Source organism: Simochromis diagramma, unplaced genomic scaffold (genome assembly GCF_900408965.1).
Source record: "Simochromis diagramma unplaced genomic scaffold, fSimDia1.1 OVJJ01000026.1, whole genome shotgun sequence".
Lineage (NCBI taxonomy): Eukaryota > Metazoa > Chordata > Actinopteri > Cichliformes > Cichlidae > Simochromis > Simochromis diagramma.
The window spans coordinates 3815254-3843083 of NW_024386985.1; the positions used below are offsets into that span (position 1 = coordinate 3815254).

At 40.1% G+C, this 27830-nt stretch overlaps 3 protein-coding genes across 8 annotated transcripts; 2 read left to right on the forward strand and 1 right to left on the reverse strand.

Annotated features, from left to right (window-relative positions):
* The first annotated feature begins 526 nt into the window (after window positions 1–526).
* Window positions 527–12966, forward strand: boka (BCL2 family apoptosis regulator BOK a). Of its 6 annotated transcripts, none has more exons than XM_040040594.1 (5): window positions 527–772; window positions 904–1270; window positions 3820–3948; window positions 5843–6006; window positions 10584–12966. In XM_040040594.1, the coding sequence occupies exons 2-5, from the start codon at window positions 1057–1059 to the stop codon at window positions 10707–10709; spliced, it is 633 nt and encodes a 210-aa protein (XP_039896528.1). In that variant the 5' UTR covers window positions 527–772; window positions 904–1056; the 3' UTR covers window positions 10710–12966. The 6 variants fall into 6 exon arrangements, with proteins under 6 accessions (XP_039896528.1, XP_039896527.1, XP_039896529.1 ...); XM_040040593.1 differs by having other exon boundaries at window positions 935–1270; XM_040040595.1 differs by having other exon boundaries at window positions 938–1270.
* Window positions 12967–13648: 682 nt separating this feature from the next.
* On the forward strand, window positions 13649–23540 carry atg4b (autophagy related 4B, cysteine peptidase). Its single transcript, XM_040040589.1, has 13 exons — window positions 13649–13782; window positions 16694–16795; window positions 16922–16993; window positions 17087–17185; window positions 17289–17390; window positions 17485–17557; window positions 18930–19009; window positions 19293–19489; window positions 20605–20683; window positions 20827–20972; window positions 21457–21513; window positions 21619–21712; window positions 22114–23540. The coding sequence occupies exons 1-13, from the start codon at window positions 13773–13775 to the stop codon at window positions 22185–22187; spliced, it is 1185 nt and encodes a 394-aa protein (XP_039896523.1). The 5' UTR covers window positions 13649–13772; the 3' UTR covers window positions 22188–23540.
* On the reverse strand, window positions 22712–27160 carry dtymk (deoxythymidylate kinase (thymidylate kinase)). The gene is made up of 5 exons (XM_040040591.1): window positions 26682–27160; window positions 26476–26584; window positions 24214–24304; window positions 23919–24116; window positions 22712–23038 (listed from the first exon to the last, which is right to left on the reverse strand). The coding sequence occupies exons 1-5, from the start codon at window positions 26992–26994 to the stop codon at window positions 22913–22915; spliced, it is 837 nt and encodes a 278-aa protein (XP_039896525.1). The 5' UTR covers window positions 26995–27160; the 3' UTR covers window positions 22712–22912.
* Between the last annotated feature and the right edge of the window lie 670 nt (window positions 27161–27830).

Consider the following 27830-nt stretch of genomic DNA (forward strand, 5'->3'; position numbering starts at 1 on the left):
TGTCTTTAATACGCTGTCAGAAAGTCACGCGATTTAATGGTGGCTATTAAATGGGTTTGGCTTTGTTGTGAAAGAAAAATTGTGTGCAGTAAAAGATTACATCACATAATACAGCAAAAAAAAAAAATTGAAATACTGCTTTCATCATGTCCATTTTCATTTTCTAATCTGAGACAGAGGGCTTTTTATTAACATTTTACTGTTGAACTGCCTCTAATCTCTTCACAACCTGCTTTCAGTTAACTAAATACCGCTCTCATGTTCCATTATGATCCCACACTTGATTTAACCACGCGCGTTTTGTTTTCATTTAAACTACATTAAATGCTTCATTGCTTTCAACAAATCAGAACTACTTAAGTTTAAATTACAATTTATCTTGTAGACACACCTTTAATAAAGACAGTTGTTAATTAACTGCTGAGACACAACTGGGTCATGTCCTGTATGTGTGTCTTTTATATGAGGTGGGTCGGGGGCAGAGGGGCGGTGCTTGTGTTGCTACAGCTTATCTCCGCCTTTCACTCCACAATAAGTTCCCTTAGAAGGAAGGCCTGCCTGCAGACTGTAAGTGGAAAACATTTTTTACACTCAGCGTGGCAGTAACTCATTAAAAGTCAGTGAAAACATTTTCTACTCACCGCGAGATTAAAATGCAGCACACTTAGGATGTCGGGTTTTTTTTACCTTCTCGACATAGTACTTCGGGTAAGTGCGCTTGGATGATGTTTGATGTCCGCACACCTTTAAGGATTCATACACAACTTTTCAGGTATAGTGCCAAGCTTCTCCTTGAAGTGTCCATCCTGGGTTTTCGACAGACTTTGATTGCGTTTGGATCCTGGAGCTTTATCTAGGCTATCAAAAGATATTCACAAACTAATCCCCGTGTTTGTTCTGCAGGATAATCTCCACAAGTCTTCCTTTCTCTTAGCAGAGAGACGGGGCAGAAGGAGAAGGTTCGAAGAGGGGGCGTCCACTGGGGAGAAGCGGCCGCTGAGCGAGGCGGTGGAGGCGGTGAGGTGAGGAGCGCACTCAGAGGAGGGTGACGGGGGCATGGAGATGTTGCGTCGCTCCTCTGTGTTTGCCTCTGAAGTGTTTGACCGCTCGCCCACCGACAAGGAGCTGGTGTCCCAAGCCAAAGCACTGTGCAGGGAATACATCCACTCCAGGCTGAACCGTGCCGGGATCGGCTGGTCCAAGCCTGAACACGGACTGGCTGCGTCAGGTGGGACACTGGGAGAGATATCTTCGGTCCTGCTATGGCTGGGTAAGTTTTCGGGAAACGTTCGTGCGTTTTTTGCGCACAATAGTACACTTAATTCAAACAGAGACCCGCGATCACCCTCAAATGTGTGTTTAATATTCAAGAATGTATCGTATTCCTGCTAAATCCTAATATGGTTTCCGGGAGCGCTGAGTTCACCTTTCACGTTTTTGTGCAGCCAAATGCCACAATATTCTATATTCTATGGAATATATCTATATTTTAATCGTTTAAACGGCCAGATTGGGATTTATGATAAAGATATGTCTTTATTTTATATTTATACTTATAAATAAATAAACACGTAAACGACTTTATCGGAGAACACCTTTATTATTTAGAGAATCATGACGTGATTCCTAGGAATCCCCATAATAAAGCTAAGGTCACCGTTTAGTTTGCGTAATATTTTTCTTTCTGGATGCTGGCCCAGTATAAAAACTGGTGTGGTGGATTTTCTTACTCTGGGAGGATTCACTTTACCATGCGTGGGGAACGTCCCACCTCCAGATAATTCACTGGGAGTTCATGTTGAAACTCGGCTGCTCAGCTTTGAAAATCCTGGAGGGGGTACACTGTTGCTGAATAGTGAAACTGAACAAAACCACTTGTGCCCTTCTAAGAATAGAGTTACAAAACACTTCGACAATAATGAGACTTTTTTTCATAAATAGTTCACCTTTTTTGATAGCAGACTAATATCTGGCAAAATAACAGAAAAACTCCAAGCAGGGAGGACCAGTCTAGCCATGTTCTGACCAAACTCACTTAATTCCAGCATCTTAAAAGCTCACTAACTGATATGTCATATCTGGTTTGTTTAATCTCAACAAAAATATGTTGTGTAAAAACATTTATGTCACGGAGTTTTTTGGGCTGGGTCAGAGACTCCAGGATGTTATTGGTATCTTTGGAAAGTTTAGCTCTTTTCCTCTGCTTTCAGTCTTTCTACAGTGCTCAGTTAATACTTTCACTAAAGTGTTTACTGTTAAAAGGGTTCCATTAAGATTCAGAGAGATGATAAACCCGTGTTTTATCACCGGGCAGTGTCCCTTTGTTTTTCTTTCTGGTGCTTGGCTGTCATACCCTGATTTAAAATACAAAGATGGGAACAGCCAAGAGGTAAAATGAATATATGTAACAGATAGAAACAGCTTCTGGGTTAGAAAAGTGAGACCAGCACAGAAGTGCTTTAAACCTGATTCTTCTGAACAGTCGTCTGGTTCTATAGAAATCTATGAGAAAATGTCTCCGCTGCTCTCTGCACCTATGACTTCTACAAACACTTTCCTGATGTGTTTATGAATTCAATCCCTAGTTTCAATTCTTACTAAATACAACATGATGTTCATTAGGTAAATTATGATCCACACTGGAGTCCAAAGGGGCAGTAAAGCGTGATATCCTTTAGGGCATGGCTGTGTTGTGATTGTCACTTATAAATGGTGACGGTGAAAATGCTAAAGTTGAGGCTTCACAACTTCACCAAAGAAGTTCTGAAAACTCAAAAACTGACTGACTGGCTTAATAGGGGGTTGCCTGCGAGATAGTCCAAGCTCAGCTCAACGCTGAGTTGTTGCCTGTTAATATAAATTTTATACTGTAAACATTTTTTTTTAATTTCCTTATTTCTTTGATAGAAGAGGTTGAGTCTGTAGAGTAGATTTTTTTTTTACAGTGTCTTAATTGCAGTAAAATATCTTTCTGTGAGGGAATGACATACGGGACACTTTACTGCATGCACCAAGATGGTTTCACACCTCAGGTGAGCAGGCCATTTTCAGTACCAGCCTCCTGATGACCGGTCAAACCAGCTGCTTCTTATAAATACGTGACTTCCTGTTTTGATGTAGCTACACTCCCAATATATATGTCATCATTATTATTTGAAAACAGTTCCATGGAAGCAGGCCCTGTTGAGAAGTCTTAACCGACCAATTAGCCCGCATTAGCAGAATGTAGGCTAACCAGAAGTTTATTGGTGATATCAAAATCACTGCATGAGTAATTAAAGAACATTATTATTGTTTCCTTTCAATTAGGCCGCATAATTTAAACTATTTTCGTTTTGTTTTGTTTTTTTTTTTGGCCAGAAGTAGATTTGCATTCAGTGAGGTCAATTTCAGCCATTTTCAGGAATGACATGATTAAGGAAATGGGTATCTTTACATTGGGTTCAACTTCACAGTGACATTGTCCATGTTTAATATACGGTCTTTGCTCTTTGACCAAGCCAGGGTCTCTAACTGAGCAAAAGTGCTTCCCCAGTAAATCAAAACAATTGACAACATTTTTCCAATTAGATTAAATACAAAGTATTTTGTAAAATGCAAAGTATTTTATTCAGTAATATCTCTCAAAAGTCATATCTTTTATACGGCATTATCTAAGGTGGTCAAAATTGCCTTTATTAGCCATATGACTAGCTACTGGACGAGATAGCTGTGGCTTATAATGTGTAATAGTTACTTTTAAAAGCCACACAGCTTTGTTTTGAGAGTTTTTTTAAAGCGAGAGCTTTGACTGAGTTTGCTTTCTCTTGTTTTGGACAGGCGATGAGTTGGAGTACCTTCGTCCCAATGTGTACCGTAACGTCGCCCGCCAGCTGAACATCACAGTGGCATCGGAGAGCGTGGTGTCCGACGCCTTCCTGGCTGTCGCTGCAGACATTTTCTCCACAGGTAGGTCAAACTCTGGAAAATCAAGCCATGCAGATCTGCATCACAGGAACTAATGTTGGTGCTTTCTTAACTGGTCTAACCTGTAATAACTTGGACTTCAAAATGAAAAAAGGGAACGTATTTTGGTTATCACTGGGAAGGAGGAAGCCTGAGACAGATAAAATAAAGATGTACTGAAAGTTTAGAGAACTGAGTTACTTGACTTATTTTTACAAATTACAAATGACTAAAACGTTTTGTATAAGTGATAATGCCGCCCGTTGTCGTGTAAACACTTCTTATTTAGGCTCACCACAGGATTCTCCATTAGTGAGAGACATTTTTAGGGCTGCCATTATCCCCCTCAAATGAAAGGAGCTGGAGGGAAAACATTCAGTCCATATTAGGTTAACACGATGGTGGAGCGAGTGATTGTTACAGACAGTTTGGACCCCACCCAAGGAGTTCAGACATGAGTCCCAGCTGGGTTATTCTTCAGGGAATTTTTAAACAAAGCAGTCTGATGAAAAGGTAAAGAACAGTTGGCTGGAGACGAGAGAAAATCCAGTCAGTCTGGTCCTCAGTAATGTTCAGAGTTACTTAGTAATTCAAACGTAGCGAACTTAAAGATTATCTGCCTTAATTCTCACAGTTCACAACTGATTATGATAACTTACAAAGGGAATTCAATACCACGAGCAAAAAAGGGGGGAAAAAAAAGGTCTCACGTCTCAGTCTCATGTTGAAAACTTGCGTATCAGTGAATACAGTGTAAACATGGACAAACCGCAGTGCCGACAGAAGAAGAGAACAAAGAGGAAGTCCTGAGCAACAGCAGATTATGACCACAAACTTGTGTAATCTGCACGAGCACAGTTAAAAATGTCATTTGGCTTTCCGCACGACAAAGATAAACTACAGCGGCAATATGTTCAGGCATCGTAACGCAACCCGCGCAACGGTGTAGCTGTAGTCATTTAGTCATGTAGTCGACACACACACAGACTACACGTTACAATTTCCATTTCCTGTAGTACTAAGTATATATTAATTATATAAAAGTAAACATAGATAATAATATAATAATAGATATTTTACACCCCTTCTGATGTTGTGTGTCTTATTGTAAAAGTAACCACAGTGAAAGCCTTATTTAACTCCAGCTGATTTTCTCATTCACAGCACCTAAAACTTACATAGTGTTGTTTTTGTAGCAGCAGGGAGATCATACTCGAGTATGGCTTGAATGTTGTTGTTTTTTTTGGTTTACTTCCTATCGAGTATCGAGTACAGCTTAATTTCCACTATATTTTACCTTCATACCTTCATGTCCTTTTCAAACATTTAAAATCTTTCTGAACAGTTCAAAAAAAACTACATTCCTGACCTATCAGATGTTGATAGCAGTATGAAATATGCAGAAACTTTAGAGTATCATCCTGCAAGTTTCCAGATTTCCTCTTCAAAGAGATCAGACGACAGTTAGAGGAGATGGATGAAGCCGAGGCTCGGTTTGTATGTGTTGGACATATAAACACGACAAAAATAGTCCGAAGCACTGACTGTAAATGGTGTGGCGGCAGAAAGCTCTACTGAGCGTGCAAGCTTGGTTGGAGAAATGATGTGCTCACTAATCTAGCAAGGCATTCTGCCTGCCTGCCGTCCCAGGTCTGGTGTTTGGGTTTTCCCTGTTGCAGGCCTCCTGCTGAGATTGGATAATTTGTTCATCCACCTTTAAAGAAAGCTGCTGACAGACACATTTGCTGAATTAAATCCTACTGCAGTTATTCAAGTGGAGAGCAGGGTCTCTCCATTTATGAAATAATGACTTTCAGTATGTGCTCACACATCAGACACCAGGACATTGATGCTTCCATAGGTTTAAGTAAAGATGTGGTTTGTTTTCTCTCATAAGGTGTGACATGGGGAAAGGTGGTTTCCTTGTACGCTGTGGCGGGAGCCTTGGCGGTGGACTGTGTACGCCATGGTCATCCAGCAATGGTCCATACCATTGTCGACTGCATGGGGGAGTTTGTCCGCAAGAGCCTGACTTCCTGGTTAAAAAAGAGAGGAGGCTGGGTAAGGACGACTTATTATTACTTGTTTGTATGTTTCCGTAAGCGTGTGTTAGTCTGTATAAATGTACGACTATGTGGCAGCTATGAGACAAGTAACTGAAAATGACAGCCGGCATCTGTGGGTTCGGGTTAAGTGTCAGTAAGAGCTCATAAAACCAAAGAAGAGAGGAAGCCATCAGCTAGTCTAGTCTGTTAAGTTAATGCAGTTCCCCAAAATGACTATAACTTTAACCAACCACAGCCTGCTTATGTGTCGTGGTTTCTCTTTGCTGCTCTTTTCAGTCTTCTTTTTCCCCCGGGCAAAACAGATGACTGCCCCTCCCTGATCCCGATTCTACTGAAGCTCTCTTCCTGATAAAAGGGAGTTCTTCCTTCTTACTGTCACCAGTTGCTTTCTCATTTATAATCATCTGATTGTTGCATTCTTTCTCTGACGTTGTAACGACTTTTTCTTCCAATATAAAGTCCCTTGAGACAACTATTGTTACCTAGTGCAGTATTTCAATTTATTATTTAATATTTAGCTCTTCCATTACTAAAATGGCTTTCCTAAATGCAAAGTAAGACCTCTGTTACATATTCAGGTATCTGTGTATGTACATTAGGAAACTCTCCCTCCACATATGCTGAGAAATATTTTATTCTTTGTAAAAATGTACTGAACTGAGACGGTGAACGTGTAGAAGGGATTTATGGTTGCTGTAAAAATAGTGTGGCGCTCACCTGCCCCTTTTCCCACGCTATGTGTGATTTACTTACATGCAGTCAGAAACTTTGCTTTAGGCTGTTCGAGCAGGGTTGAAATTGAAACTGGAGCTTTGTGTGGACATGTAACTTCAGAGTCCCGCTTTTCAGTTTTGTGCTTTGAGTTGACGTGAGGCGATTTTTCTTTTCTTTTCACACAGCCTTTGCGATACATTCCAGTTCATCACCTGCAGGTCTTTTCTATTTGTCATACACCGACAAATGTTAATGAACGGTTGCATGTTTTCAGAAGCTTTCTGAAGATTTACCGAGCTCAGGATTTTTACTGACAGCTTGATCTCACATTTTCACTGAGAGCGCACATCCTCCTGTGCTGGGCGTGGTGGTTATCAATCGCAACGTGTGTGTCTGCGTGTGTGATTCAGCGTACAGGGATTTTTATTTCATTAGATAACAACTTTATTGAAGCAAATAGGGTTTGTTTTAAAGAAAGACAGCACATGCACACTTTTAAATCTAAGTACTCCCTCTGAAGCAGCATTTTCTTATCATTCAGTCCAAGCTGCTGCTGGTCTCCCTGGCTCATCCTCACTGCTTTGTGTTTTCACTCACAGCTCTTCCTTTTTTGAACTTTTTGGCATCCAGGTCAACTATAGTGGATACATAAGGTCAGTTACTCCTAAGGCCTAGCAGAGTAATCTCAACTGATCACATTAATTGTGGGCATAAATCAGTTTTAAATTAAAACATTTTTGTTGGTCAAATAAACTTAAGAATTCCCTTAACCCTTTCACACATAGTGGTCACTACAGTGGACAGCTATTCAAAGGCTATTTTCTTGTATTTGTGTCAGTTTTGATGGTATACGTGCACATAAACCACCACACTGGACACTGATGTGTCATCCCATACCCTGCCACCCACTGGCGGTTAATGTTACTATAGATGTATGACGTGTTTCATTGTAATTGTTATTTAACCCTGTCATGCATGAATTATGACAACCTCAATCAGGATTTTTTTCTTAAGTTTCTTCTTTTCTTTTCATGCCTAAAGATGAATAAAAATACTTAAGAAAAAAATGCTGATTGAGGTTGTCATAAGTCATGCATGAAAAGGTTAAAGCTTGCCGAAAGTCTGTTTGACTTTTGATTTTAACCTTTTTTGATTTTAACCTTGGTGTGTGTGTGTGTGTGTGTGTGTGTGTGTGTGTGTCGTTTGGTTTTTTTTGTGTGTTTTATATGATCTGCTTTGAGCAAATTGCCCCTTGACGAATTTGGCTCAATTGAAGTTAAACCAAAAAGATTGTATTTAATACTTTAAATTAAATTCATTTCAAAAATAACATTTTTATTTTATTTAGCTGTGATGAAGTTCGTCACAACAGCAGCAGAGGCTGGGAGGAAACAAATCAGTGAAGCTAACTATATTTCATTGTTATTAATCCTCTCAGTGCTTGTCGGCCTAATTTAAAAACAGCATGCTCCACCTGTAATTGGTGTGTCATATCGTGTTACACCCACCCAGATCAGAATCGCAATATCCTTTTGTTTTAAATTAACTAGAATTCTTTGTTTACAAAAAATGGAAAAACCTGGAACAAATGGTTCAGACAGAAAGGGGATGATCTTCTGCAGAATTGTGTTTATAGGAATAGCCTATCTGATAAAGTCCTGGACAAACAGTGTGTGAAATGGAACGATGCCTGACAACGTGCCTCTGTCCGCGTTCTGCTCTGCTGGAAAGAGCACATTAATGCCTTTCCAGCAGAGCGAACCACAGGCCCGTGCGCTCTGAAACATGGCACCCGAGCCTGTTTTGTTCAGAGAGAAGTGGAGTGTGACGAAATGGAGAGCGATGCATTGTATAACTGACCTCCTGAGTACAAATGAGCGACCTGTTTTTCACTCTAACCCAGAGACGTCTGCTCTGACAGATGATGTCAGTGTGCGGGGAAAACCTAAATAACGTTGTGTGACTGGGAGAAGCGGCAGGAGCTGAAGGAGGAGAAGTGTTTAGTGTCAGAGCTGACACTAAACTGCACTCTCTGTGGTATTTCATTATCTGTAAAAGTCTGAGTAGATGGCCTCGTATTGTAAGCAGTGCTCAGAATTAAGTGTGGGCTCTGGCTTTAAAATGGCATTCTTGTGGGCTTGCTGCATATCTGCAGATTGTCAGATTAGTGGAAAATGAAGGACACATGTTGAAATTGTAAGGTCTTCTTGTGTCTGTTAAACCCTGTGAGAACCAAGTCATCATTCACGAAGAGAAACTCTAACCATCTGTTTTGGAAAAAACCCCAAAAGGACTCTTTGGGGGAAAAAAAGTAAAAATAGCTTTTGATGTGTGTCAGTCAGAAGGTTTACTTTCTTCTATTCTATTTATTTTTGTCCCCTGATTACCAAGACTTGGGAGAACAGCTTTCAAAAATAACATACTCTCACAGCCCGGGACAGTGCAACTTAGACTTCAGAGGGTTAAAACAATAGACTGTAAATAAACGATGGATATAGCCATGGTGACATCATGATATGTGAAATTCTGCTTTGAAAGAAAGCTTACCAGCCACTGACAGCTTTGATTTTTTTTTGAGCTAGAGGTGTATTGTGCCAGGTTATTGATTAAAGTTAGTTAGCTGATTAGCAATCAACTGAAAAACAAGTCAGCTTTATAGCACTAGAAATGCTGTTTATAGCCTTCTCCAAAACAGTTTGGCCCTCTATGGACAGTGTTTAATTTAAACTCTTAACTTTCCTCTGCCTTATTTCAACTGTCTCATCCTCATGATATTATCCCTCAGTGTGTGAGTGTGTTGTCTCTCCTTTGTGTTTTGTCAGTATGTTGTCTTATGGACTTTGTATTTTTGGGACTGCTTATCAAACTCTCTTAAAGGTGTGTTTTGTGTTTAGCGCTCCCTCCCTTAGAGTTGGCTCCTGGGTTCTAAACCTGCATCATATGACAAGTATTTTATTAGTCTGCTACTTAAAATTAATAAGCAGGTATTTGTGTCTTTGCTTTGCACCCATACAGAGAGTGAGGTCAAGTGCACTGCAACTTAAGAAAAGACCAGAAAATACAGCAATGCTGTAAAAGCACACAAAACACAATGAACGTTAAACAAAACATAATAGAAAAAGGGAGTGTTATTGTTTCCCCAGAAACATTTCCGTGGTGTTTTGTTTTGATTTTGTTGTTTTCTGTTGTATTTCATGTAACTTCCTTTGTGTTTTGTGTGGTTTTGCAGCATTTTCCTATTTGCTGGTACTTTTTTGAGTTGCAGTCTGTTTGACCTTTCAGGGCTACCGTACACACAGTATATGGATGCAGCTTGTTAAAAGCTAGCTTTAGCTAATAACTTAGCACTACAGTTTTTTATTCAAATACGGTCTCTTCTAGCTTCAAAATATTTACATGGTGGCTTCAAAATGCCAAAACAAATGGTTGATGTTATGGTTGCTACATTCATTCTTTATATACAGTTTATGACTCACAGAATATGCATCTGGAAGTAAATATACAAATATCTACTTGTTAGAGTTAAGTAACACAAAAAATAGTTACATTTGACTCACCTTAGCAGTAGCACAAACTTCACAAACAGCTAAAATTGAGACATGTCACATGTTGAGTGGGCCGGATTAGTGATAAAGTGATTATAACCATACAACAGGTGAATTATGTAAAAATAAATAAATCTTTTGTACAGTTGTTATAAAGGGGGGAAAATTGGCTCAAACTGTTTTCTGTAGCAGGTGGTGAAGATGTTGATTTCTCCTGAAAAGTTGGATATCTTGGTTGGTTTTTATTTTCAGCCACAAAGGTTGCCACTTGTGTGAAACTTACTTATCTTTATTCCTCTGTCTCTCCCTGCAGGTGGATGTAACAAAGTGCGTGGTGAGCACTGACCCTAACTTCTGTTCGCACTGGCTGGTGTCTGCTGTCTGTGCCTTTGGACACTACCTGAAGACGGTCGTGCTACACCTCCTCCGCGAGAAGTGAAAGAAAAAGAGACACAGTGGATTGTGAGCACACTGCCCGGCACTGCACACCACCAACACCACTAAAGCACCCACTGCTTTGGAATATGTTTACACTTATTTGCACTGAGCCTCGTTGATGAACACCCACCCATTTCACAGACAGCGAACTTTCCTCGCGTCTTTGGCTTCCCCTTGTCTATTTATTATTAATGGTTATATAATGGCACACATCGGATGCAAACGTATAAAAACTGCATCTGTGAGCAAGTTTAGCTTTTCATTTTTCATCAAACTGCACAGCTTCCAGTCTTGGTGCCTGTTTTGCAGGGATTTGGCTGCTCCTAGTGGTACCAAATGGTAACTACTAGCCCTATACACAGAGAAGTCAACTCAGGATAATTTGCGAGATCCTGTGGCCATTCATGAGAACTTGGTATTAGAGGAAATCTACACTTTTCGCCTGGGCTGTAATAGTTCATGCTAGATAAAGAGAAAATTCAACATATTTTTGACCAACTAAGGACTGTACAAAATTCCTTGATATCGAGGGATCAGAAAAAACATGGTTTGTGTATTTGTTTTTCTTTTGACTTTGCAGTCTGAAATGCTCAGAACAGCACATTCTCTGTTTCAGGCCTTTATTGTTCTTATCATGATTGGCAGCAGCTTTGACATTTTCTCTCCATTCCTACAGTCACTCTTCAACTTTGTTCTGAAAGCATTTAAAGTGACAGTTCGTCCCAATGTCAGATTGACAGATTTTCCTCTGGCCCTCTTATGCTGTATGTCAGTCTACATTATTCAGGCGTGAGTTGCTGTTTTTGGAGGTGACAGGTTTATATATGTCAGCTTTCTCTTGAAAATAATAAAAATTAAATGACAACGGCCCTTTGATGCTCAAAGCATTGAAAACTCAGCAGCAATGCCTCTTACGCTAAATCATCAGCCCTGTTTCACTATTTTCTTTTTACTAAATAAAATTTTACCATAGCTAATTCCAGCGATACAGTTAACAAATGTTAACTGTAAAAAAACAAACAAAAAACAATAACCTTTTAGAAAGAAAGTCAGTCTCTCATCAAACTGCTGACAACAAAGTTTGCAGATAGTTTTTATTTGTTTTTTAAATGAGTAACTCTGTCATGATTTCTGCAAAACGATGCATGGTGTGCTGTTATCTGTAAAATGGCAAATGTGACCTTGACCTTGATGAAACAAATTTGGATGGAAACCCATTAGGTGATCATTGTGTTTAAGTGTGATTACATTCTGATCAATACTCCAGGAGGAGTAATCCTCACCGTGGCATAAGCTTGTTGGTTCTACAGTTGGATGAAACAGGTGGCATTGATCCAAACTCTAGAAGGATCAATAAGACCATAGACCAGAGGGAATCAATGCAGTTTTGGTTTTGGGGTGAAATGTACCTTTGTTATAAAAAGGGTAGACCATACATTTATTCTACCTGGTGAATCCATAGTAAACATTAAGATTACAAATGTTGAAGCTGAGATTAAGCTTTATCCTGAGTTATTTATGAATACTTTTTTATTAGGATATAAAATTAGAACATTTTAGTTTTTTAATGGGCTTCAATGCTTACACCAAGTCTCTATGTACAGCCCCTTAATTCATCTTCAGTGGTCACTGTGAGGGAGTTTGTTATATTGCTGTACTGAAACTGCAGTGAGTTGCAACATGTTTTTTTTCTGAGCACTTTCATTTCGTGAGTAGAATTTATTCCATGAATAATTTCACTGTTTATATGGCATGTTAAATACATAAATGTGTGTGAATGGTCTATGACTATAAATATGCAGACATAAATAAAATATTCTTAAAGCAATCTGTAAAGTCTGGAGCCATTAATGACGATTTTCAGCTGTTTTCCAAAGGATGAGCACTTGTAAACCCTGAATAAATGATTCCTCGTTACAAAGTATTAATTAGTGGTCTATGTGCATGAAATGAAAACGCCTGTATTTACAGGTTGTTGTTTTTTTCAGTGTTTATGTTTCAGTCTTTTTTTGTTTCATATCCCAGGACTGATCTCTAGTTGTACATCAATTACTGAATTGTTTTCAAATGTAAACTTACTGTTGTAGGCTGCAAAGAAACTGCATAAACACTGAAGGCTATTGTTACCGCTGAACCACATTCAGTGGGTCAAAATGGCATGCATCTTTGCAAGGAGTTATTTGTGTTAAACTGTGAAATATCTGTTAAACTCTTATAATAAATAAAGTCAGATTTTGGGGTCTTCATTCACAGGGAAACTTTTCAGAAAAGAATTTGGCCTCATTTGACTTGATGTAAGCTGTTTACAACCCATTTACCTACACTCTTCTATTGATAACACTACTACTACAATTTTCATCATTTATAAGTCTATATTTTCTATATAATCAATGGGCTAACAGTTGGGTTTATTTTTTTAAATTAGTTTCCATATAAACCTCTAAAGACCGTGTCTCTTTAGATCATAGGTGTCAAACTCTGGCCCGCGGGCCAAATTTGGCCCGCAGCCTAATTACATTTGGCCCGCGAAGCCATACCAAATTATTATTAGAGCTGGCCTGCTGGTATTATACAGCTAATATATATATTGTTTAGTATTAAGCTTTGCTTGTTCCATATTCAGTTTTTCAGCAAAACTTGTTTGAGTCCATAAGAAGAGATTCATTCTTAAATCTGCAGGAAGATTTTTTTTTACAATAAATATTAATGTTAGCCCGCGACCTCGTTCCAGTTTTGAATTTTGGCCCACTGTGTATTTGAGTTTGACACCCCTGCTTTAGATGTTTTGACATTCAGTTGGTTATATACAGCAGGGAAATAAGGGTCTCTCCTGAACGCACCTTTGGTGTTTATTTGTGTACGTGAACGCACCATGAAACCGCTTTCCACGGGATGGATACGTCACGCACTCCCGATTGGTCCTAAAGCCGCCACGCCAGATTCGATTGGATATTGACAGAAATGTCCCGGCTGTTTCCGGATTCCGCAGCAGGTTTCTCTTCCCATTGGTCCAGCGTGTCCGAGTGCAGAGAACAACAAACAAGATCGGGTGAAGACCGTCGGGATGGATGCAGGTAAGCGAGATTTTACAGGAAAATATGATATTTTACTCCCTTATCAATCTCGTTAGAAGTCATAATGACTACAGCATCACTCATTAACACCTGGCGGTGGCACTTCTGCTCTGTCGCGGTGGGATCAGCGTCGCCAGCTGGCAGCCTGCCTCGGTGACGCTAGCTGCTAAAGTGATGACTAAAGCTAACTGCTAATTATCGTTAGCTTGCTGCTACTGTTGCTAAATCTGCGGGATTCCCGCTTTGACAACTTGTGGTGTCATCACAAAACGTTCATTAAGGTGTCGTTTCTTGTGATGCCATATGTTGTTCTAAATAATTTGTCCTCTATACATCTTTTGACTTTTTAGCTAACGTTTTGTTACGCCCAAGATGAGCATCCCTGCTGATGCGCTGTCACCATCACATCGGTTATCAAGCTGCTGTTAGCCTGACTCTTGTTAGTTATGTGGGCAACACGTATTTTTAAAGCTCGGTGGGAATATTAAGGCATGTTAAGATATTTTCTAGTGTCTGATAACAGGTTTAATGGGAGTTTTATGCTGTTCTTAATAAGAACTCGATCATTTATTGATGTTTGTTACTGTTGTACTGAAGTTTATCTTGGCTTTGAGCGCAGTGTTTCCAGCTGCAGTGAGAAGCCTGAATCTAGCCGGTTATTGTGGTTGGACATTGACCATCCTCATCAAGTCTTTAGGGACAAAAATTAAATTTTATGTTTTTTTTGTTATTCAGTTATTGAAAGTCCCTTAACAGTTCCTTGTATCTGCTCGTTTAATGTTTTTAGCTTTTAATGATAGAAACTCCCTCAGCAGCATTGTTAGCACTTGCTCCAAAATCACGCGGGTTAGGCAGAGAAATTTGTGCTCACTTATTATTAAACATCATGACCAAGTTTTATCTCTTGTGTTCAGGAAGTAACAGGTCCTTACTACCTTGTAACCCACTGTAGAACAAGTAGAGATATTTAAAATCCTTCATTGTACCAGCTATTAAATCCCTTAACTTTTGCAGTGGTCATTTAGAATAACTTGGTTTTATGATTACTAATTTTTATACACATTTCTTTGTCAATCTATTATGTATTTTTTGTCCATCTTCTTCACTTTATTGCTATTTTGCAAGTAGGTTGTGTAGGTAAGTTGCAAATGAATTGCTTTTTTTGGATCAGTAAAATTATCTGACTCTGAGTTTAAAGTACGAGCATGGAAGAATCATTTTCAGACTGATGGATGAGTGTTTTTCACTGACTCAAGTGGCATGGCCTTTCAAAATAAAGTCCTCTCAATATAAAAGTGATCTCTCCATACTTGTCTTTCAAATATTGATTGACTTGCTGTCTCCAACTTTGTTTCACATTTAAAATGAAGCACCAGAGGCTTACAGGATCCAGATGGTACCTGCTCTTTGCTCCTAGCTCCCAGCAAGGCTTCTACTTCCAGAGTTTAATTCAGCTTCATACATTTTCTTGGTGGTTACTAGCTGCTCATGACTCAAAAGGCAGTTTTCTGGTTGTTTTAGAGGGTATGCTAGATTATGCTTAGATAGGCTGGTTCAGATTGGGGTTAACTAAACAGGAAAAAACTTAATTGAGAACAATTTTTTTTAGGGAATTTCGCTGTGCGTGTTATGTAAGCAGTGAGCAATCGTAAGAAGCAAATAGACAGTTGTTAACCACATTAACCTGACACTAAACAAATACAGGTTCTCCTGGTCTTGTGGCAGTGTTTTTCTTTCTTTCGACTGTTTCTTTTAGGAGTCCTCATGTTAGATAATCTACCTCCATCTTACACTATGTCTTCCATCCACTTCTGTCACACCAACCATCTCCATGTCCTCTCTCACTACATCCATAAATCACATCTTTTGTCTTCTTCCTTTTTTCAGCCTTCCACATCTTTTGCCCACATATCTGTTGTCTCTCAACTGCACATGTCAAAAACCTTCTCAGCCTTACTTTTAGACTTTTTCTCCAAACTGTGACATGTGCGCTGCCCTTTTGATGTATGTGTTCCTAATCTCATCCATCCTGGTCACGCCCAATGAAAATCTAGCGTCTTCACATCTTCAGCTCTGCCACCTCCAGATCACCGGCCTGTTTTTTCATCAGTGCCACAGTCTCAAAACCATGCATCTCAGCAGGTCTCACTACCATCTTCTTAACCTTCCCTTTTGTTCTTTCTGCTACCCATTTGACATAAACCACTTCAGACACTTCTCCACCCACTCCGTCCTGCATGCACTCCCTTCACTTCTCTTGTGCACTGTCCATTGCTTTGGATTGCTGATCCTGTGCATGGCAGGCAGTCTGCAGAAGATTATATGTTGACTTAGAGAAGTTACTACAAACAAGAGGTTTTTTCCTGTAAAAAGGGAGATTTTCCTTTCCGCTGTCACCAAGTGTTAAACCATAGTGGGTCGCCTGATTGCTGAGATTTTCTGTGTTATTGTGTGGTCTTTACCTTATAGTTTCACATGCCTTGAGGCAAGTGTTGTTGGGATTTAGGTGCTATATAAATTGAATTGAATGGTTTGGATATTAAGTGCTTAAAGGCAGGACACTGCAACATATGTGAGCACTTGATTTAATCAGTTTCTTAAAAGCCCCCAAATTTTTGTTCCTGGATGTGGTTTAGAGTCCACTCCAGCAACTAATGGATACTCCATCTCTACTCCCTGAGAGATAGGTTCATGTTTATCAGCTGCAATAAATGGCCTGTGATAATGCTGGTGATCACCTGACATTTATTGACAAGTCTGAATATGGTCCTCACTCACATGCACTGCACAGCAAGAGATAAACCACCTCAGCTGTCAGCGTGTAAGCTGCCCGAGTTGAGTAGAGTGAAAACAGCTTTATTTTCCCTCAGACTCTTTCTTTCTTTTTCTTTTCTTTTTCTTTTTTTTGCAGCTACCTTGACATACGACACACTTCGATTTGTTGAGTTTGAAGATTTTCCCGAGACCTCGGAGCCTGTGTGGATCTTGGGTAAAGAATACAATGCACTCACAGGTGGGACTTGAATCTTCTCGCATGAAAATTTCAATACCTACGAAACACATCACAAAGTCAGCCACTCTGTTTTGTCATTAAGATTTGGATATGTTGTAATATGCCCATGTCTGTATTGACTTGTAGAGAAAGATGAGATTTTATCAGATGTCACTTCACGGCTGTGGTTCACATACAGAAAAAACTTCCCACCGATTGGTCAGTTCTGGTCTTCGTAACTTCTGTCACATGTTTCTAATGTGACCTCTGGCTATCAAAAGGAGTTATGGGTGACCCATGAATCTGTTACAGGGGGGACCGGACCAACATCAGACACGGGGTGGGGATGTATGTTACGGTGTGGCCAGATGATTCTGGGCGAGGCCTTGGTGTGCAGACATTTAGGAAGAGGTAAGGCGGACTTTATCTCTGCGTGGCACCAACAGCCCGTCTCCAGTGAATTGAAACGAGGCTTGTTTTTGACAGATTTCATAACTGACCTTTTTGTTTTCAGATTGGAGATGGGCCAAAGGCCAGAAACAAAGAGAGGAGTACATCAGTCTTCTCAACGCCTTCATCGACAAAAAAGACAGCTATTATTCCATCCATCAAATTGGTAAGTAGTGAGCTTCAAACCATTCCAGTTACACAAAGGCTTGAGTGAAAGACTTCACAGGAAATTCTTCTTCTGTTCTTATTAAATGCTGCAGCTCAAATGGGAGTTGGAGAGGGAAAGCCTATTGGCCAGTGGTATGGACCAAACACAGTTGCCCAGGTTCTAAAGTAAGTACAGGAAAGTACCACAAGGGTCCATTGTGGACTTCACGCAAACACACAAAGCCAAAATGAGCAAGAAATCCCCACATTTTGAAAGCTGGAACAAAGGAATTACTGGCTCTGTGCTCTGTAAATTAAAGATTAAAGCTGTGCTGTGCAACATTTTTGTGAGCAAACAACAGTTTTTGTGTTCAGCATTTCTCTTAAGCACACATTATTTGTGTCTTTAAGGCCTTAAACATTTTTAGTGCATTTCTGCTGCTCTCAAGTTTATGGGGTAATTGTTGACTTGCTACTTGTTGGTCTTTAATCCATTAGCATTTTCTGGACTATAGTTTTTCTGCTCATCGGTCAGCTATTTATTTTCATTTTTCAGACATTTATCACTACTGCAGGAAAATCAAAAAGAATCCTGGTAAGAACAGGGGAAAAAAAAGCTGAGTAAAAACCCCCAATTCCACTCTGATATCACTTAGTGTGCAGCATACCAGTGTGGTATTTTTATTATTTGCAATTCAAATTCCTTTAAGTTGACTTTTATATGTAACACCAGCTAAAATAGTTCCTTACAACTCGTTCTAGACAAAAAATACATTTTTCAGTATAAATAAAACATCTGAATTTAAATGTAATTTTTTTTTTTTAGCTCCCCCCCCCCCCCCCCCCCACCCCCCCATAGTTTTCTTACAGTGAATGGCAAGCTGCACATAAATACTAGCAGTCTCCCAATGGATGCTGATTGGTTGGTTAATCATTTCTAACATGAAGTACCCCTTTTGTGTACATTTTCCAAACAAATAAACATACTGGCGGTCACCAGGTCTACCCGTTGATGTCTGAACTTGACCTTGAGTTCAAGGTCACCAGTATTTGTACTGGTCTGAGATTTTTCATAGATGCACCTGCCTTTCAAAGTCCTACATCGACTTGTTTTGGAGATATCTCATTCACAACTTTGGTGTTCAAGCCACTTGCCCAGCGGGGTGACGTCTATACCCCATAACCCTTTTATGTCTGAGGGGTAACTCATATGGATGTAAAAAAAAGCGCTGATTCGGATTGTCAAAAGTGTTGCTGTCAGGAGCTTCCTGCTAAAGTGAATTACGGTGCTGTGACATCACATATAGTCTCAGAATCGTATTTCACGCTAATCAAAACACAAAACACAAAAACGTTAGAAACACGGAACCACCATGTTTTGAAACTTGATGAAAATTTCCTGTTTGCCCCATGAAATTTACATTTTTGGGCTGCACCTCCATCAGACTGGCTCACAAACCTCCCAGTGGACCAGGAAGTCCAGAGGGTGGGCAGTTCTCTAGTGTTTTGGAGCGCTGGGGTAAAATTAAAACGTGTGACTGTGCTGTTTTGCTTTCAGGAAGCTGGCGGTGTTTGATACGTGGAGCAAAGTAGTTGTACACGTGGCGATGGACAACACTGTGGTCATCGAGGAGATCAGTGAGTGCAGCTGTGTTGCAACTGTGGACTGTTTACACAGTTCCTGTTTGACCAAATCTAACAGTTTCTGTGTGTAAACATCTACAGATTGATATGAGTCTCTGCAAAGAAACCAAGTTCATCCAAAGACAGAGTTATGCTGCTACTTAATTTACCAGTAGCAGCATAACTCTACACAGACCTAATTTGTATCTGGTGTAGTTTTCCTTCACTGTATTGTACTGGCAGCATGGTCGACAGTAATCTGAGTAATTTTCTGGTTTTTGTGATCATTTTTCTGTAGAGCGCCTTTGCATGCCCTGGCTGGATGCTGCAGGAGCCTATGGAGAATCGGAGGGAGTTGGGGAGCTTAATGGATGCCTGGAGGGAGCGTGTGCCATGGCTGAGGAGGAGACGGCGCTCTGGAGACCTCTGGTACTGCTCATCCCCCTCAGGCTGGGCCTGAGCGATATAAATGATGCCTACATTGATACCCTCAAGGTGAGAAACTAGCATGTACAGCATAATGACACAACTAATTCTGTGAGTAGTTATGGCCACTGTATCATGAAAAATGAGCACTGTCAGTGCAGATGTGATTTGCAAAATGGGAAAAATGACAGGTAACCACAAAGAAGTGACATAATGACGAACTGTAGAATGTGAGGCATTTAGAAATCAGAAATCCAATACTGTTAAGGAGAATCACACATGAAGGAAGTAGCAGCGTAGAGACCTTAGAAGTCAATGACACTGAGCCCAGACTACAGCTGATATAACTGTTGGTGAATTAAAGTGGGCTCAGGCAAAACTATTCTAAACTACAAAATGACAACCAATGAGAGCAAATGATACAGTTGACTGACACACAACAGCTTGGTACACACATTTACAGACGGTTACCTAGGCAACTGGAGCCTGGAGCAAGTGTGACCAACCACCAGTCAGAAAGTCATGCAGGATGAGCAAAATGCTCTGTCTTTGGATGCTCTTTTATGTTAGTGACCAGGAAAATAACTATTTAAAAGTTACCACAGTCTGAGCATGTAGTGTCCTCGGCTTTTCAGTCAGATAATGGATGTAGTCTCCGTGTGCCTGACTTTTATCCGTACTAAAATTCTAAAAGGGTTGTGGGTAGTGCAGATGCCTGTTTGGGAACAAGATAAATAATTCATCAGCAGTGCCAAGATACAAAAGTATTCAAAAGCAGCTTCTGCTAATTTAAATCTGTATCCACTTCCAGAATTACAAGCCACTTCCACAGATTCAATAATCTCAGTGCTGTAGAATTTATGTATGCCACAACTCCAGCCACTGCCCGCTTCTCAATCCCAGCGTCTAACACATGGAGTAAAAAGCACATCTCTGTTCAGCTGAAACGGAAATAAAAAGCTTCATTATTAATTTAATGACCCCTCATGACTGACAGCATTATGGGATCAACAATGCAAGAACGGTACCTGAATAAAACTCCCGTTAAGTTATCATAGATTTTAATTTAGTGAAAGGGATTTTGAGGAGACATTCAGTGCCAGCATGGTGTGTATATATATATATATATAAGCCAAATTCAGCCACAGCTGGGGTGAGATAAACCCTCTTGTCTCTTTTCACAGCAATGCTTCATGCTGCCTCAGTCCCTTGGTGTTATTGGGGGAAAACCCAACAGTGCCCATTACTTCATTGGTTATGTCGGTATGTCTAGTCTCTGTGTTTGTGAAATAAACTGTGCATTCTAAACAGCTCATGTTCATCATGTGATTCTTTTTTTTCCTTCTCTTCTTAAACACCTTCATTAAGTTAACCGCTTGGGTCTGAACACGTGTTTTTGTCCCCAGGAGAAGAACTCATCTATTTAGACCCACACACCACACAGCCTGCAGTGGAGCCGTCTGAAGACAGTCAGGTCCCCGATGAGACGTACCACTGCCAGCACCCACCCTGTCGCATGCACATCTGTGAACTGGACCCATCCATCGCAGCGGTAGGACTGCCAGGGAGAGTTTGACAGTGCAGAGCTCTTAGAACAGTCTTCGTCTCTTAGACCAGCGGTCCCCAACCTTTTTTTGCGCCACGGAGCAGTTTATGTCTGACAGTATTTTCCTCCGTACAGTAAAGAGGATAATAAAGGGGAAAACAGATTACCCACTAACTAAAGAAAAAGATCCATAGCTGAACCTTCCATTAGGTTAACAGATGTTAACAGATCTCATCCCAAGTTTGTCCAGCATTTGTTGGAAAGTATGAAAGAGTCTGATAAGGCAGTGGAGGCATGTAAAGAGCTAGTGGAATAACGATGGGCTTGGAAAAAATGTCATACTGTGTCCAGATGCTGCCAAAGACCTTTCAGAAGTGCCTCCGGCTGATACAACAATCAACAGAACAACATATCAGATGACACACAGGCTGTTGTGTGCAGATATGAATATTAATAGTTAGACATAAATGTGTTTTCTGTGCTCTTCCAGGGTTTCTTCTGCAGAACAGAGGATGAGTTTGATGACTGGTGTATGCGCATAAGAAGGGTGTGTCTCTCTCTGTCTGTAACATTAATTTTTGTTTATTACAACTTAATAAAGGCATCGCTGTGTTTTTGGAATATCGCAAAAATAATTGTCCTTGTCTTGTAGCTGTCCTGCAACAGAGGGACCCTGCCTATGTTCGAACTCGTAGACAGCCAGCCCTCTCATATGGTCAGCGTGGACACCCTTAACCTTACTCCTGGTAAATATACTGCAAATTATTTTCTTAAATATGCTAAAAACGAATTCAACTCTGTGAGGGGAGTGTTGTAGCTACTCTCTAGCTCTTTCTTTTGGGAGGAAAAAAAAGCAAGAGGACGTTTTGGTAAGAAAAGTTAGTTTTTGATGGGTGTTAACAAAAAACCCCCCCAAACAAAAAATGTTTGGTTTTTTTTGGTTTTTTTTTACCCCCCTTTAAGAGGGGGGCCAGTGGCAATAATGCTACACTGATTGGTCGTAAAGCTCACCAAACAAGAAAATGCATGACAGCAAGGAAGATGTGTGAATCCCCCCTAAAGATAAATAAAACACTGTTTCTGGTGTCTTAACTCACAGAGTTAATAAACATTAATTTAAATTTTTCTTTTAAATTTTCCTTTGCAGATTTCTCAGACTCAGACAGGTTGGAGCGATTCTTCGATTCAGAGGACGAGGAATTTGAAATCCTTTCCCTGTGACGAACATAACGAACAATGATTTGCTGTTCTCGATGGCGGACGGAAGATTCACCGTGTCTTCTCTGAATCAGAAGGGAAGCCTGAGTGAAGGAACGTGAACTGGAAAACTCTTGAGCCAGTCCAGCTCCAGTGGTGTAGTCAGTGTGTGGCACACAGCCTCCGAATGCTCCATCATTGAGACTGCCTGAGGGAGGGGAGGGAAGGGGTGTGGAGGGGAGCTGTAGCAGGAGCTCAGGATAAATTCTGTATGCACATCTTCACATACACATGTTTCCATTTAAGTCTTAACACTTTTAAATGTTTCTTCTGAAGTGATATGGTGCCTTTCCCTGACTCCATTAGTAAAATTGCCATAACAGTTTTATGTTGTGTAGAAACACGGTGCGGTCATGATGCCCACGGCTTACGCGGTTTGTCACTAATAACTGACGTCTGTAACAGCCTGTAACGAAACCAAATTTAGTCAAATCTGAAGACAAGTTGTCTTAGTTGTATCCTCGCCAAGTCTGAAACATATACACTCATCCATTGGAAGATTATTTATTTAATCAAAGCAGTATATAGGCAGGTGACAGAACAATAGTTATGTAAAAGAATGAAAAAAGCAAAAATAAAAAGAGCTGAATTTCAATTTGTATAGCTCTCTTGACTTGTACAAGTGTGGGACGTAATATTTTACTCAAGTAAACGTGTGGGATGAAGTTTGTGGGGTGCAGGAGAGGACTTTAGTTTTTAAGAGTTTCACTCCAGAGCTCTCCGAGCGGCAGGTTCTGTGCTTTGTTGATGGCATTGAGGCTGTGGGCTGTGATGTCTTTGTGAACATTTTCAATATTCTGTGCTGCATCGATCACCTGAGGAAGAAAATTTCGATAATTAGAACAAATCGGCGACTTTAGTCTTTTTCCAGATAGTTTAACGTTAATAAGATGCAACGAAGAGACTGTGGAGGTGCTTTCACACAGGAGGCAGCATTGGAGTGCTTGCAGACACCGCTGCCACAGTTCAGCAAATATAAACTTGGACTGCACTAAAGTAGAAAGAAGACATCCAGCAGACAGAGTGGAAAAGTTCATATCAGAACCACAGGAGGAAAAGACTTCCTTGGAAACGGGTTTCTATCCAAATAGATGCAGCTGTGGAGTTTAACGGTGGTGAAGCTTTGCCTGTTTAGCTCTTTGCTCTGCAGCTCGCTGATTCTAGTAGTGAGCACAGCTCTGTGCATGATACGTCCTGTGTGAAAGCCCCATAAGAGAACCTCAGACTGCTTTAATAACTTTGTAAAAATGAAAACTATCCAAGAATTCACATTCTGAATTCTTATTTCTAGAACAATAAATAACACTAGGCCCAAGATAAAGTAAGATAAAGCATACTCTCATTGTTCACAGTATTTATTCACTTCAGTCATTGCAGTGCAAGTCAAGCTTTATACTGCTCTCACCAACACCTGTCAGTGTGGAGTGGACCTGATGAAGACAGGTGGAGTAAAATAACCCTGGAGGTGGTAACATGATACATTACTGTATGTGATGGCACAGACTGATCAGGAAAAGGAAGCCAGTGCAACTATAAAGACATGAAGAAAAGCTGTTGGTGTCGCAGGCACGAAATAGAGTTTAGGCGGTGCTTTGCAGCTGACAGGTGGCACCTGATCACACAGATATCGGCCCGATGCATCCCCGTTTTAAACATCCTGTCGGAATAAATCTTCCATTCAGGCTTCCCTCATACCTGCCAGTTTACTGTCTGATCCTTCATCAGCTGTTCAAACCGCTGTTGCACTGTTCTTTGGAAGACGCTCGTCTCGTATCTCTCTTGCCCAAACTGTCCTCTGAGAGCAGCCTCGGCCGGGTTCAGCTGCAGAAACATTACGAGGTCTGGCTTTGGCAGTCCCACATCAGGCTGCATGCACCAGTCCAGGCGGAAGCCCTGAAGAAGACAAAAAACCTCCATCTGTCACGCTCGACTGCATGTTGCAATACCGAACTGATGGATGGAGTTTGAAAAGCAGAATAAATGCACTTACCGGCTTAGCGCTGGTGAAAGCAACTCCAGAGAAAGCATACCTGTCTACAACCAGAGTGATGCCTTGCTCCAGCTTCTTCTTCATTAAAGGCCTGTGGATTAGAATCTGTTAGGCTGTGTAAAGACTTAAAGGAAATGAAACAAAAATGTCAGCACATTTGATACAACCAGCAGTGTTTGCTGTCGTGTTTGCCAATCAGTCCATTTGCACTTAAAAAACTGGAGAAGGAACCAATGCAAATAAAAATAAAAAAAGCGTGAAACTGAACTCACCACTATGCACTTTTAAGGACCTGTGATTTACAACATTCATAGCATGAAGTAAAAAAAAAAAAAATGAACATGGCTTATCTGATTGTACTAAACTTGCTGTAAAAAAATAAATCAGCTGATTCTGAGGTGGGAAGCACTAACTGATTTTTTCATAGAATGATTTTACTTTTTAGGAAACCTTAAAAATGTGATATTGATTTAGGAAATATTTAGTTGTGCATCAATAAACAGATAGTCCGTTCAGCCATAAGGCTCAAAGCCTGTGTTACAGGGTCTCAAACCATTTTAATTCACATGCCACAGGCAGCCCAGTTTGATCTCAAGAGGATCAAACTGCTACAATTATCTGCAAATCATGACTTTTCTTTTTTTTTTTTTCATTATAAAAAATAAATAAATTCACACGTAATAAGCTATTGATTCATAAAATTCACAATGAACTTTCTGGGGTGTCCTATAAAAACTAACATCTGAGTTTTTCTTCACAAAAAAAAAAAAATGCTACTGAAATAAATTAAACAAAGCCATCAATACAAATCACTGGGTTTCTGCTTTGTTAGCGTTTTGCTCAGAATTTGTCCCTTCATTTTTTTAAAAGAAAGACAAGATCAGAAATCTTTGCTCCCTCTTCATCCACCCGTTTGTCTGCTTTAGGTTTTACACCTGACATTAAAACACTCGTCCAGCTGCTGATCACACTGTTGGGTTTTATTAGCCTGGTGTCTCCAGTTGAGCCAGACCATTAGTGTTTAGGCAAAGACATTTTGTTTTACACATATGCAGGTGTTACATTCTGTAAAATGCATTATATATGATTAAAATAATTTAACTGCAATAAGTATACACCTTTCATATAAATATATTTTCTTTAGCCCACATAATTATATATTTCAGTTACATAAAACATGTGAATTTTGATTTTATGTAGTGTATAGCCTATATAATAAAAATTAATGTAGCCCAATAACTATAAAAACCAGAAAGCTACAGAACATGGGGCGGTTCATTTACAATCACAAGTCTAACTTACGTTTCATAGTCATTTTTATATCAGAAATAATCTGATTGTTTTGTGCTTGAATGTAAACAAAATGCCAGAAATCTGCACTGTCATCAACACATTTATCACCAAACATTTAAACCTAATATTTCATGTTTTATTAGGTTAACCCTCTGGGGTCCAGGGTATAACTGCCATTTTTTAATAACAGCTTGATCTTTTTTTTGCCTTGCTTAGTTTGGTATCATTATTTTCAGCACAACCTCACATGTCTGAATTTACAGTTATTTTTTCATTGCTATACTGTAATAATACATGTGATCTGAAATCACAAAAAAATATGAAATCAGAGTCAGCAAAAGTTTATTTTTTACTGTAAAAACCACAAACATGTTTAGTTAATTATTTTCATAACTTGAAATGCAAATATAAATTGTACATTTTAAAAACCTATGCACAAATTTTGTAAACAAAGACATTTACAGAACAATCAGATGCCACACAAATTGATTGTGCCAGTGAAGTAGTCTGTCTGCCACAAAACACCACAGGCCTTAACCCTGCAGGCCTGACAATATGCAGTATATTCAGTTTTAGAATTTATATTCAGTGTTAATTGTAGCTAGGCTCAAGGTGTTAATGCTAGCTTCTTTTAATAAACAACACTGTCATATGCAAATTTGAGGTGGCACCCCTGTAGATCCGCCCCTGTTTAAGACTGCATGAAGTAAACCTAAAGCACTGAAAAGTCCAAACATGGACTGCTTCCCATTTTCTCTGTATCATTCCTACTGCAGTGCCTGTCATCAGAGTAACTTGGGAACGTGTCACTTCCTACATGTTAGCTCGAGGATCAGCCCACTGACACTGATTTGCAGCCAATAGGAAGCCGACCTCATTAAAGGTACTGAACACACCTGAGATTTTTTTATTTTTTTTTACACAGATTTTCATTGGCACATATGTTCACACTAACGTAGAGAGTCTTACACCATCTCCCAGCGGTTTGCAGAGAACAACAAGTGCACCGTGTGGTCCTCCAAATCACTCTTGTTCTCCAGGTAAGCCCCAATCAGCTGTCCGATCGTCGTGGTCCTGTCTGCATGAAGAAAACCGCCCCGGGACAACACGTCAGACACGTTAAAGCCAGAGGAGAACTTTAAGCTCCTTCGGTGAAAAACGGAAAGCATTCTCACCGGGGAATCTCATCATCTCAGCCGGCCTGCCGCTCTGCTGCAGAGCTTGAACCAGCTTGCTGCACTGCGTGGTCTTCCCGGCCCTGTCCACCCCCTCCAGCACGATGAGCGCTCCTCTCTTACCCGCCATCTCCGACCACTGTCCGTCAGTGCTGCGGTGAACGTTGCAGAAACCACGAACAAACTGAAGCCAAGCCCTAGAAACAGACCTGTGCCCTATCACCATTTGCCGCCTTTTCCTAAAACAAAACGTCAACAAGGAAACACAATGACGCACTTCCTGTTTCACTTCGTCACGTTTCAGCCAGCCCATTAGCTCTCCGACTGCTGCCCTCTACTGTTTACCCATCATCCCCCTTCACAGATCATTTAGATTTTGCCTACAACACCGTGTAAATACTCCGTCAGCCTGTTTGAATTAGAATATCCAAGAAAAGCAAAAATGCAGGAAAGAAAACTCCTACAACTGCTCCAATATCTATGGAAAACTGCTCTCTACTTCCTTGGCTGTACTTAGAACCAGAGGCGGAGCCAGACATTTGAAACACCCGGTGCTTAGCCCAAAAGGGTAGTATGCATGTGGTATTTTTTTTCCCCCGTTGGGGGGGGGGGGGGTAGAAATGACTGAAAGATTAATTGGCTCTGTTTTGAGTTTTGTTCAAAAAAGAATGACTTCATATAGGGAAAAATATATATCACATGTGCAGGACACCTTAAACTAGTTTTTTAATTAAGCAGCAAGGCAGAACAAAGTCAGGCCTGTATCAAGACACGAGGACTAAACCCCAATTCAACCAGACCCAGAACTGATCCTGAATTAAAACAGGATTACAACAGTTCAAAATCAGGACTACTTGGGATTTAACCAAGACAGAACCAGAATCAGAACTAGATGATAGTAGCACTAAAAATCATCATAGACCTGCACTACACTTATTTTTTAATTCTACCAAAGTACAATATTTAGATTGAGAAAAGTTTATATAATTATTCAGCCTTGTTGTGCAAACAAGCCTGTATAACATAAATATAGAATTTGAAAAATAACAAACCTAAAAAGAAACACTAGGTACGAGATACATGAGTACCTATGATACGGTGATACTTTTGGCAAACGACCATTTGACTAACATGTGTGTCTCACCTGCT

Bases quoted from the DNA above. Each gene is read 5' to 3' on its own strand.
- boka (XM_040040594.1), top strand. From the start codon at position 1,057: ATGGAGATGTTGCGTCGCTCCTCTGTGTTTGCCTCTGAAGTGTTTGAC. The intron at 3,949-5,842 runs GTAGGTCAAACT...TTCTCTCATAAG, and splicing joins TGCAGACATTTTCTCCACAG to GTGTGACATGGGGAAAGGTG. The intron at 6,007-10,583 runs GTAAGGACGACT...CTCTCCCTGCAG, and splicing joins TAAAAAAGAGAGGAGGCTGG to GTGGATGTAACAAAGTGCGT.
- atg4b (XM_040040589.1), top strand. The intron at 17,186-17,288 runs GTAAGGCGGACT...TTTTGTTTTCAG, and splicing joins GTGCAGACATTTAGGAAGAG to ATTGGAGATGGGCCAAAGGC. The intron at 21,514-21,618 runs GTGTGTCTCTCT...CTTGTCTTGTAG, and splicing joins GGTGTATGCGCATAAGAAGG to CTGTCCTGCAACAGAGGGAC.
- dtymk (XM_040040591.1), bottom strand. From the start codon at position 26,994: ATGGGCTGGCTGAAACGTGACGAAGTGAAACAGGAAGTGCGTCATTGT. The intron at 26,585-26,681 runs GTGAGAATGCTT...TTCTTCATGCAG, and splicing joins TGAGATGATGAGATTCCCCG to ACAGGACCACGACGATCGGA. The intron at 23,039-23,918 runs GTATGAGGGAAG...TTTCTTCCTCAG, and splicing joins ATCAGACAGTAAACTGGCAG to GTGATCGATGCAGCACAGAA.